Below are 12,431 nucleotides of genomic sequence, written 5' to 3' on the forward strand. Positions count from 1 at the left end.
AGCCGGACACCCCCCTGTTCGGTTTGCGGTCATACATTTGAACCTAAAGAAAGTACAACCTCGAACAGGGACAATTCACTAAGCGGTACCTTACCGCATCAGGAGTATAACTGCATATTCCAGAGGAGGTATTACCAATGATTTGTACCGGGGTAATATGATATATCTCTCTGGAGTCTATACCTCTATATCCTAGGGTAGGATCCTAGGTATTCACAACTGAAAATAATTCTGGGCTAGTAGGGCCACAGATATGTCTTCACTGAAAGTGTCCTACAGACAGTACTGACATAAAATTTAGACAAAGTGAATGTGAACCCTGCCTATCCCAAAAGCATGTTAATAGTAATAATTATATTCTAGGATAGGGGTCTACAAACTTTCTAAACAAAAAAGGGCCAGTTTACTGGCTTTCAGACTTTAGGGAGGCTGGACTGTGGCCATTGGGAGTAGAAATTGTCCTGCGTCATTGGGAGTAAACAATGCATCCTTGGCATTACGTGAGGAATAGTGCCCTATTCTTGCTGCAAGTTGGAGAAATCGTGCCCCATCGTTTGTGTCATTGGGAGGAATAGTGCCCCATGGTTTGTTTCAGTGAGAGGAATAGTGACTGTTGATGTCAGCAGCAGGAATTATGCCGCCTTCTTGGTGTCAGTGGGAACAATAGTGTCTTGTATCAGTGGGAGAAAAAAAAGTGCCCCAAGGGCTAGATAAGGGCAAGCAAAAGGCTGCATTCGGCCCCCGGGCCATAGTTTGGAGACCACTGTTCTAGGGAAAACAGTCTCAGAAATACTGTATCTTTTATTGCACACATTTACAAGCAATCACATAACCACTATGCAGGCTCGGATTCCTGGGTTCCATGGGCCAGGTGTCAAGGTCCTACCTTTTCCCTGAGGTTATGTTACTCCATGTGCTGGCGTCCATCTTGGATTCTGCTGTGCATGATGGGAATCCTTTTTATGCCTTCAGGTCTCTGAGGTCCACCCCCCAGAGGGGCGTGGCTGATGACATATAAGCCTGTGGCCCGCACATGCTCTTTGCACTTGTGTCTTTGTGTTACTATTACTCTGTTCTGACTCTTGTGACTCTCCTGGTATTCTGATTCGGCTTGTGACTTGACTATTCTTTGTATTCTCCTTTGATCTGACCCTCTGTTGCTGAACCCGGCTTGTGACCTGTGATTCTCGTCTGCTGTCCTGTACGGTTTTGTCCTGTTGTTGACCCCGGCTTGTCTGACTACTCTTTTGTTTCTTCCACCAGCTACATGCCATTGGCGGCAGCCATTACCGCAGCTGAGGTGTCTCGGGGGCCGCGACCTGGTTCCTGGCTGCGTCAAGTCCATCCCCACCATCAGGGGCCCTGGTGAAGGGCAGCCTGGGACTTAGACTCCGCGCCCTGAGGGACTTCGGTCTGTGGGTGGTGGTTGTCATCAGCCAGTGCGTTACATTGTTAGGCCTGCCTGTCCGTTCCTCGGCTCCTGCCCTGACACCAGGAGAGGAGATACCTAGTGACAGCTGGTATACAATTGTGCAGGGCTGGGTGGGAGGCATGTCTGGAGAGATCGGACCATTCCTGTAGCTCCCAAACAGACCGGGGAGCTGGGCAGGCGAATTTTCTTCAGAGATCTAAGCCATCCGGTAGCTCCCAAAACAGAAGTGTGGACTGGGTGGGGGAGCGTATCAGCCTCAGTCTGACCACAGGAGTACACGTACACTGCTTGGTGTTCTGTAGCTCCCATCCCCAAAGCACAGATGAAAGCAGACCATGCTAGAATGGAACTGCATCCATGCCTAGCATGGACAGAAGGAAACAGTTTGAATGGAACTAGCAGAATCACCAGGCATTTTAATTTATTTCACTACATTTCAAGAAATAAAGTCTCGCTGGGTGCATAGTTGTGGACAAGGGTTACAAATCCTCAACTATGTAATTTAATGTTCACATGCATTTTGGTCTACAGTGGCCATCTACACATTTGTCATTCACAGATTGTCTTTATTAGAATGGTAAGGAGAAGAAAGAAAAGAAGAAATCTACAAGTGCCTGGTAAATGCAAGCTTGCAAAGTCATCTAGCCCCTTGTCAGTAGTTCAGTTCAATTTCTGTCAGTCTGTAACAGGGGCAGACTGACAACTCATGGGGCCCCCAGGCAATAGGGGCCCCTGTGTACTTGCCCCCAATCAAAAAAAGCCTAAAAAAAAAAAGTACCAGAGACATTTCATGGGGCCCCTGGGCAGTGCCCGAGTGCTCAAATGGTCATTCCGCCCCTGGTCTGTAACAATGATATGCAGGGATTTGGGAAGGAGGAAGACTGAAGTCTACAGCAAGCGACATGGACAAACTGATGTGTAAGACAGATCAGCATTCTCTGAATGGATTCCTCCACGTTTAGTTATAGAATGCTGCATGCCAGTAAAACGGTTTTACACAGGAAAAAAAAAAGTTTATTCAAAAGTAAAATGTTTATACCTTGTGAATCAAACCCTGAAAATAATGGAAATATGCATGAATATACTCTTGGTTTTCCAGTTTGGACTGCTTTGGGGATTCTCGCTCTCCCCCCCCCCCCACAGTGCTTACTTACCGTTATCATTTGATCGTTTTGTACTTCTCGTGTTATTGTGGATTCCCTTTCTACCCCCTTGTCATCCCACTTCTGGTGTTGTATTAATTTTCCATCTTCTAGTGTACAGATAGTCTGTAACATACAATAAAAGGTATTTAAGAAACAGCAGATAAGACCTCTGTGACAGAGAGCATCAGACCCCGGCCACCTTCACTAACTTGTGACACATGGCTGCTCAATCTCACAGCCCACTGTCTCTGATACAGGACAATGGCACTCTCAGCCTTGCCCTTCAAAGATTTTTCAGCTCATAGGACCACACCCTAAGTGGCAGCAGACTGAAAGCGATCATCAATGGGTTTTGTCAACTATGTAGGCAACTCTTTATTTTGACACCAGATATATTTTGTAAATATCAAGGTTCACAAAAACAATAATGCCTTTTAATAAATGTCTACACTACACACACTGTCAACACAGACAGGAATCAGAGATGGTACAGTAGCACTCCTCAAAGAGAAAAGGGATTCTTTAACCGCTTCCCGTCCGCCCTATAGCAGAAATACTGCTACAGGGCGGCACGGGTGTGCAATAATCACATATAGGTGATTTTGCATTTCTGAGTAAGGGGTGCACCCAACCCACGCCAGCAATCGCAGCGACGGCTGTTAATCATTGGGTCCCAGACGGTGATTACTTGCCAGCTCCTGGTGATTTCCGAGGATCTCCAGCAGGGAGGAGAACTGTTTGTAAGCAAAACCGGTCTCCCTGTCAGCTTGTGCACACTACTTTGCTGTGTATGGCTGTGCTGTGACAGCCATGCAGTGTGTTTACAGTGAAGCACAAACACACAGCCCCATAGTAAAAAACACCCAACACAGTTAACCCTTTGATTGCCCCTCATGTTAACCCCTTCCTGCCAAGTGCCTTTAGTACAGTGTCAGTGTTTTGTTTTCTTTTGTTTGTTTTTTTAGCACTGATCACTGTATTGGTGTCACTGGGGATGTCAGTGACACCAAGTCAATTCCCCTCAGTATCAGAATGCCTGCTGCAGTCCTGCTATAAGTCGCTGATATTAAATAGTAAAAATAAAAATTCCAGTTTATATACCGCTATTTGTAAATGCTATAAAAAAAAAAAAAAAAAAAACCCTCTGTAAACCAATTTACATGTACTGGTATTTTTTTTTTTTTTTTTAGCAAAGACATGTAGCAGAATACACTTTGCCCTAAATTTGATTTTTTTAATTTTACAGGACATGTTTAATAGCAGAAAGTCAAATATATGTTTTTTTTCCTCAAAATTGTCTTCTCTGTGTAGCACAAAAATACCACCAAAAGAAAGCTCAATTCGTGGGGGGGGGGGGGAATATTATATTGCATGACTGTGCAATTGTCAGTTAAAGTAACGCAGCGCCATAACACAAAAAATGGCCTGGTCAGGAAGGGGGGGGGGGTAAATCCTCAGGAGGGCAAGTGGTTAAAAAGGATAAGTTCACCTTTTAGCAAAAAATAAAAATGCAAATTTTTTCTTCTTCAGGTAAGAAAATGTGCATTTACTATTTTTTGCTTTAGGAGCCTGGAAAGCATTGCACCAGCAGTCAGATTGCTGGTGCCTTGCAGATCTGTCAGTGTAATCAGTCTGCTCGTACACTGTAATTCTACACAGACAGGAAGAATCAATGAACTACCACAGCGTACATGGTAGTTCATTGAGAACTACAAGCAGGCAGCTGCAAAGGCTGTCGGGACTTGTAGTCTTTCCATTCACAGAACACTGAATGGATGATGTGGTCGGAGCCCCGCATAGCTACATTTTTTAAATATTGTGACAGCTAGCGGGGAGGGGGAGAAGATCCACGCTAGCAGCCACATCAGCGGGTCGAGGGGAAGCGGGGGCCAGTACAATTGTAACATGTTACACCCTGAATATGGGTATTACATGTAACAAATGGCAAACTTATCCTTTAAGTTCGGAGTTGGTACAACAGAAATAACTTTACAAATTTAAAAAATATTGTTTGTTTAATAAGTAAGCAGGTACAACAATACAAAACAGATTTGCAGGAAAAAGGGTATTACAAAAGAGTAAGAAGTAAACAGAAAAACAAAAAGGGTTTAAAAGTTTAATAATTAACAAAGCTCCTGTTCCGTGAGTTCAGCAAAGTCCATTCAATGAGCATAAGTGTATTGCCCATTATCTGCTGATAGATGCTTGTGCTCTCTGCAGTGACCAACGTCAAAACAGGAGCAGTTTTAGTGGAAGATGTCAGACATTTAGAAATTATTTAATCACCATATACTTATTTTCTCTATTCTAAACATTTTACTATCACTTGGGAAACTTTCAAAAGCAGGAAATAAGTTAGTTCCGATCGCTGCACTCCAGAAGAACCAAATTCATGACCAAGCCCTGGGGTAGGGTGAAATGCATCCGAGGTCGTGGCCTAGACAGAGGTGGGCTGTGGCTGCTTTTACTTGTATGACCATCGCTTTCTTCCAGAGTACGGCGATTAGAACTTCTTCCTTTCAAACAAAACCAGAGTTTTGCATATAAAAGTGAAACATGTTAATCCCAGTAATGATCTGGAGTTGGTAGGTCATCATTTAACTCTCCTCCTGGTCAAACCTCCCTTTCCATAGGAGTACTGAACTTTTCATGTGCAGATCATAAAGGTCAGCTGAACTTAATGTGCTATGGAGAAGTCACAGCTAAGTAGGGGGAAGATCTAGCATCAGGGCATGCAAGTTGTTAGCTACTTCAGTGACAGGCCCCATAGATCAAATCATAAAGGATATAAATTAATGGGGAAATGCCTTGGAACGTAATGTCTAAGTTTTCATTAAATAAAAATGGTCTCTCCTGGTGCAATCCTCTGGAGCCCTTTCTTTGTCTTTACTATTCTTGTTTCGTCTCTCTGCTTCTCTCTTTTCACTTTGTTTTTTTTTTTTTTTTGTTTCTGTCAGTCTTTATGTTCTATGCATTGATTGAGCTACCCCTAGAGAACTGTGCCTGTAATGTCTTATATACCGGTTGGACTTTCTTGGAAGTCCTGGGTGTAGAATTCCGATATGCGTCCTGTGAGATTTTATGCTCACCTTTTCCAATCATCTGTATGCGACTTTGGCGACTATCCTTGGTCTTTGCCCACCAGCTCGTTGATTACCATTTGCGGTTAACAATTTTATAGGGTCTCATGCCATCCCTTTTGAGGATGTGTTTTTTATGTTCTGTTTCTCTCTGTGTCAATATTTCAGTGCATTTGTTATGTCCATCAACAGAACTGTACACCTTAATTTTTTTGTGTCAGTGAGCGTGTCTGACTGTTCCTACATTGTTGTGCTGTTTATAATAAAATTCATTGTAAAAGAAAGTAAAAAAAATATGCAAAATAAAATAAAAATTGTCACAGATGTCCCTCCAAGGGTCATGACAATTTTATTGATAGTATAGTGGGACGTACCAATACACTTTTGTATACTGTGGTATAATATTTCAGTCTTCATTTACACACCATGCACAAAATATACTGTTAATATGTTCACCTTGCATGTCCTGCCATCTGCTGTGGTTTCTTCAAACAACTCATTTAGTACAAAGCACAAATCTGTATTTTTAAAGGTACTCTCTGTTCTTATATTCCACCCATTCTCGTTATTACTGATTTTGACATCAGGTTTCAAACCAACTGCAAGCTTCCTGACGGCAAAACATACACCTACAAAAGAGTAAAAAAAAAAAAAGTATATACACATTAAAAAATAAATAAATAAATAAAAAACACAAAAAACCACAAGCTGTAAAAGGATCACCTTAAAATTTCCTAAGTAAATTATGTGGAAAAAAAAAAAACTAAAAAGAAAGAAAATGTAAAATAAACCAGTTATGTAAGGTATGTGCACCTGAACAGAACATTATATAGCTTTATGTCAGGGTAACAGTTAGATCCTGGCATCCAGAGGAATTAACTCAGGTCTTCTAGTGAGGGCACCAAGTCTTCTCACTTCTTTTGTTGGTATTCTCCCAAGTAAGGGCTCATCCACACGTATATTTATGAAGAATGTAGCAATGCTCGTCAACAAATATTTATGATGAGTTTTCATTGTGTTTAGGAAGCACTGAAAAAGCTTCAAGAATGCTTGATAATTACCCAGAAGCGTTGCTTTTCCAGTGGAAATTTACTAAAGGGAAAGTGATGTAGAGGAAATCATCTACTTTGTAGGTATGGTTAGGTTGTGGTGTGATAGACATTTTTGTGTAGTATCTGCAAGATGGATTCGTATACGTTTGATACTTGCCTTGGTCCAGCTCAGCTTTGCTGAAACAAAGCTTTGCCACTGACAATGCTCAATACCTCTGCCTGGCACTGGAAGTACTGCTGGCTTATTGCTTTTGCCTGCACACAGAAGTGAATGTTATTACCACACGGCTCTATGTACAAACATTAGTGGCTGGAGCTGCTCTGTCCTAGTTCTCTATTATTTGCCACTGCATTCTGGGATACTCCACTGCCTCTCCCACAATGCCCAGCTAACGCTTTATAAATGCTTCACTAGCACATCGTAAATGCTCTAGGTGTGGTTATAGAGCATTACTACTGAAACCAATAGAGTCCACTAGCATGCATCGATGCCTCATGAATGCAACATGTTACTTAATTTTTAACACAACAAAACCGCTACTGTGTGAACATCACTGTGTGGTATCATTGTAATATTCATGGAAAGCGTTGAAGGGCATTTATGAGGCTTCAAAAAAAAAAAAAAAAGCAGAATAAATGCCGCATAAACACATGGTATTGACAGAATTCATATTTGGCTGAACTTTGTGTGTGAAATGTTTTGTAGATTGTAGATCTGTTTTCACACCACCAATAGTTAAAGCAGAGCTCCACCCAAAAGGGGAAGTTCCACTTTGAAGACTAGTCCCCCGCTCCCTATTAAGGATTGGCACCTTTAGGCAGCGGGTACCTGTCAAGGCGATCGGAAGTGGAAGGTGTCCTCCCTTTCTCCCTCCCCGTAGTCTTTTAGCACACGTGAAAGGTCCCAGAAGACTACAGGACCATTCAGGAAGCGCAGCGCTACTCACGCAGTGGGTACCCGGCTGTGAAGCCACAAGCTGTCACAGCCGGGTGCCCACAGTGAAGATGCCGGTGCCCAGGGAGAGAAGACGGCCGCTAAAAAAAAATGGGCTGCAGGGGACACACCGCGGGACAGGTGTGTGTGTTTTTTTTTTTTTTTAAAAGTCAGCAGCTACAGTTTTTGTAGCTGCTGACTTATTTGACAGCGAGAGTGGAACTCCACCATCAATGCACATCTTATGCAGGTAAAAACCTAAGGTGCAGGTAGGAAGTTTTAGAATGCCTTTAGGAGAAGTTTACTGCTGAAAATAAATAAATTTCCAGAAAATCTCTAATAATTTACACATTGATCAATTAGCTGGGAATTACAGGGACCCCTGGTTTACATGTACAGATCTTTCTTAAAGGAGAGTGTTGTCAGAAGCCAACCTTTGTACAGCTTTTCTACAGTGGTGGACCCCTCTAAACCATACCTCTAAGCCATAGGTGTCAAACTGTCGGCCCTTTGTAGTTTTGCAACAGCTGGAGGGCCGCCAGTTTGACACCCCTGCTCTAAGTTTATCTCATCAGGGGGCTACGATGCCCATTTCCTCAGTTTTGAAAACCCAATAGGTTTATTCACTCTCTTCATTGGGATCCTTGACCGTTTAAACCATTTGTTCAACCAGTTCCTACCCAGCCTATACTCAAATGACAGCCAGGTGGGACATTCACCGTTCCAGGTGGACATCATATGATGTCCTCCTTGCACGTGCCCCACAGACCACACTGCGGCTCGATCTGTCACCTGTTGTGTTCATCGGACACAATCAGCGTACTGGCCGCTGTCGGAACCATGTGATCGCTATGACCAATCACAGCACAATTGTACACAATGGATGGCATTCACTCATGCCATCCATTGAATACTATTGTGCTGATCTCTGATTGATCACAGTTACATGGTACAGACAGGGCCAATCAAAGTCCTTCTTTACCTTGTGATTAGCTGTGGCCAGTCAGAGCTGACCATAATAAACACTGAATGAATGAAATTTCATTTAATAAAAAGGTTTGCTTATAACAGTGAAGTTCACTGGTATAAGCAATCAACTTGTAATCAAAAAAAAAAGAAAATTTTATTTGGGTGCACCCTTTCCATGACCGCGCAATTGTCAGTTAAAGTAACGCAGCACCATAAACGCAAAAAACGGCCTGGTCAGGAAGAGGGGGGTAAATCCTCTGGAGATCAAGTGGTTAAATACCACCAAAAGAAAGCTATTTGCGTGAAAAAAAAAAATTCATAAACAAAATTCATTTGTGTACAGTGTTGCATGACCACACAATTGTCAAAGTGCGATACCGCTGAAAGCTGAAAGTTGGCCTGGGAAGGAAGGAGGTAAAAGCGCCTGGTATTGAATTGATTAGTATAGACAAGGTAATATAAAATTGTAAGTTTATGTAAAGCTTTTGAGTAAAACAACTTAGCTGAAGATCAGATCACATTTTTAAAACTATTCAAGACTTTAAGGTCTCTTTCACACGGGCGGTTCTGCCGTTTGTAAATGCATTTTTTTTATTTTAAAATTCCAAACACTCCTGGCACAGAGATCACTTGCGTTTGTACATTGTGTTTACATGCGGCTGTGTTTAGCTGCGGTAATAAATTCTTGCCTTTTCTAAGCAACTGTTTACTTATTTTATCTTTGTACTGCGATTAACTGCGTTTATGTACAGATAGCGCCCAGGAGCAATGTACCGCAGCTATCAGCTTTATTTGTCCTAAAGGCATGTTATGAAAACGATGCTAAACGCAGTGTGTGAAGGGAGTCATAGGGATGCATTGTCTGCATTTAGCTGCAGTATATAAGTTCCTCTAACCGCCCGTGTGAAATGGGCCTAAATGGTTTACATACATTTTCTTGCAAATGTAAATAGAAGGGTATAGAAATATGAATAGACTGCTATAGATAAAGAACAAGAAGGTTGATGCAATTTAGGGCTGTTGCACATGGGACTCTTGCATATAGGGGCCTCTGGGGTATTTGTAGTGCCCAGGAGCTGAAGCTGCAGTTTAATTCGCCTCATAGACATGCATTACAGAATGCGCTATACAGGCGTACCTCAGTTTATGAATTTAATGCCTTCTGTGGGACTTTTCGTATTGCAAAAAAATTCATAAACTGGAATGCGGTTTCCCATAGGAATGCATTGAAAACCAATTAATCCGTTTCGGAAGGTCAGAAAAAAGTATTTTATCTGTTTAAAACTCTTTAAAAAGGCATAGTACTGTACAGGGACATGGGGGGGGGGGGGGGGGGGGGAATCGTATATGCATTGAAAACCAATTAATTCATTTGTATTGCGAAAGAAAAAAATTTGCAAACCGGAGACATTTTTCAATTAATTTTCATTTGTAAACCGAAAATTACGTTAACGGAGGCGGTCGTAAACAGAGGTACGCCTGTATGTGTTTAACTGCTGGTACTTGCATTTACATGTGTACAGATCTGTTTCTCCTATATGCAGGTCTATGGGCAGGATTTCTAAGCAGTTTCGTTTCTCAGACTCCGCAAATACAATTGTATTTTTAGGGCTGCTATGAGATGACTGTCCCCAAAGGTTGCCCTGACCTTGTAAGCATTTCGACACCTCTGACACTCTGGGTTCAGACATAATGCACAAGGAATCATGATTGCAAAGACACCCAAATGCAGCAAAGCAATTATTTACTAAAAGGTTCAACAGTTAATGCAAATACTTCAAGGTAGTCACCTGTTTTCTACTCTCAAAGTGAAACACAAATACACTTGCAATGGTAAACACAATGAAACACACAGTGCGTCAAATAATTTTTCAGAGAACATTTGACCCCAGGCATGAAAAGGGAAAAGAAAGAAAGACTTAAAATCCTGATGCTGCAGGTCCAGCAATGACAACACACTTTGTAAGAGCTAAACATGTGAGCTATTCAATGAACCAATTCTAGATAGAGTCCCCCTTTAACCACTTGCCAACCGTACTATAGCTGAATGATGGCTACAGCGTGATTGTCCAGTCCTGGGAGGGTGTCATGACGTCCTCCCAAAACGCGCCCCCGGCAATCTCCGTGATCGTTGTGTCCTATGGACACAGCAGATCACCAGTAAATGCAGTTGCCGGTTATCGGCTGCACTTTCCTTATGCTAACAAAAGCGTGAAGAAAGTACTGCAGATAACCGGCAATTGTCAGAGGAGGGATCGACACCAATTATCAGGGCACTTATAATCAGTGTCCAGCAGTGTCACCCACCAATGCCGCCCATTTGTGCCCAGCAGTGCCACCCACCTGAGCCCAGTGCCCAGCAATGCCACCCACCAGTGCTTCCCAGCAGTGCCGCCAGTCAGTGCCCAGCAGTCAGTTCCGCCCATCAGTGCCCATCATTGTTGCATATCAGTGCAGCATCATCAGTGCCACCTATCAGTGCTGCCTATTCGTACCACCTCACCAGTGCCACCTATCAGTGCAACCTCATAAAAACATACATCAGTGAAGGCGAAAAATTACCTGTTTGCTAAATTTTATAATAGAAACAAAAGAAACTTTAAAATTTTTTGCGCTTTGTTTGTAGTGCAAAACATAAAACACCCAGCGGAGAGTAAATACCACCAAAAGAAAGCTCTATTTGTGTGACAAGAATGCTAAAAATGTCATATGGGTAGAGTGTTGCATGACCGCACAATTGTCATTCAAAGTGCGACAGCACCGAAAACTGAAAATTGGCCTAGACACAAAGGGGGTAAAAGTGCCCAGTAGGCAAGTGGTTAATATAGGCACAAATGTGAGGCACAGAGGCCTTGGCTTGAGAGGTAGCAACAGGGGTCTTGAATCTTCAGCTAACTCAATAAGGGCCCAAAGAAATTGCTGTGCGATGACGACCAGCAATAGTGGATAATATAAACAAATGATTTCTGGTGAAATTTTGATTTATGGTCAAAGGTGTTTGCATGCAGTGTCCCTCAGTGAGTAGTATACACAGTGTGGGATTTTGCCGTTCACCAATCCAGGTGACACACTGGGTCAAGGGATTCAGAATGCCCTGGAAGGCTCCAGTGTGTTGCGCATGACCTGTGACCCTGGGATTGCGCTGTGGCTTTGGCAGCGACGATGTGCACGACTCCAGTTAGTCACTCTGCCAACAGGAAGATGGGGGCAGATGACCTGCCTGCAGGTCTGTAGCACACCCACCAAAGATGCTCTACACCGTCCGGCCAACTCCACTATCCACAGCATCCGGGGCCCTCCTCTCAGCTTCAGCCTGTAGTCCCAAGAGCAAGCCCTTCTCCTGAGGTCAAATTCATATATCCTCTACCAGCATTCCACCTCCTCTTCCAGGCGGCAGGAACTTGTAGTTCACAATAGTATTGGTCCCTCTGCAAATCCAGCCTTCTGAACTATATATCCCACAATCCTCGGCTCTTCCGTAGGGTCCTTCCCTTTCTCTGTGCCTCCCAATATTTCGCTAGCACAGCTGAACACTAGAGAGCGCTAGCTCAACAGAGCTCTTATTGTGAATGTCTTGCAATGATACAAGTTGGCCAGCACTGGTCTACCATATGCCCCTATATACGCCCATGTACAGGAGCTCCAAAAGGTTTAAGAACATCCATGAAACCGTATGTAAAGTGGACATATGATCAGATCAGAAGACAATTTAACTCTTTTATATACGTGGATGTGGAAGTTTGTCTTTTACATGTAAGGATTTTGTAGCGCCACCCTGACTCAATTATTGTCATTTTACACTCCCCATCTCTGCCCTGG

The 12,431-nt window shown here is 42.9% G+C and overlaps 1 protein-coding gene across 1 annotated transcript in view; it reads right to left on the reverse strand.

Annotated features, from left to right (window-relative positions):
* LOC149437156 (myelin P2 protein-like) overlaps positions 1–12,431 on the reverse strand; it is a 34,593-nt gene that overhangs the window by 645 nt on the left and 21,517 nt on the right. The window contains exons 2-3 of the mRNA XM_089660995.1: positions 6,114–6,286; positions 2,587–2,700 (exon numbers count right to left, since the gene is read on the reverse strand). Coding sequence (XP_089517121.1) covers positions 2,587–2,700; positions 6,114–6,286 — 287 coding nt within the window. The remainder of the gene's footprint in view (positions 1–2,586; positions 2,701–6,113; positions 6,287–12,431) is intronic.

The sequence above is a fragment of the Staurois parvus genome, unplaced genomic scaffold (assembly GCF_062004578.1).
Source record: "Staurois parvus isolate SC_StPar_1 unplaced genomic scaffold, SC_StPar_1.0 ptg001302l, whole genome shotgun sequence".
NCBI classification, from domain to species: domain Eukaryota; kingdom Metazoa; phylum Chordata; class Amphibia; order Anura; family Ranidae; genus Staurois; species Staurois parvus.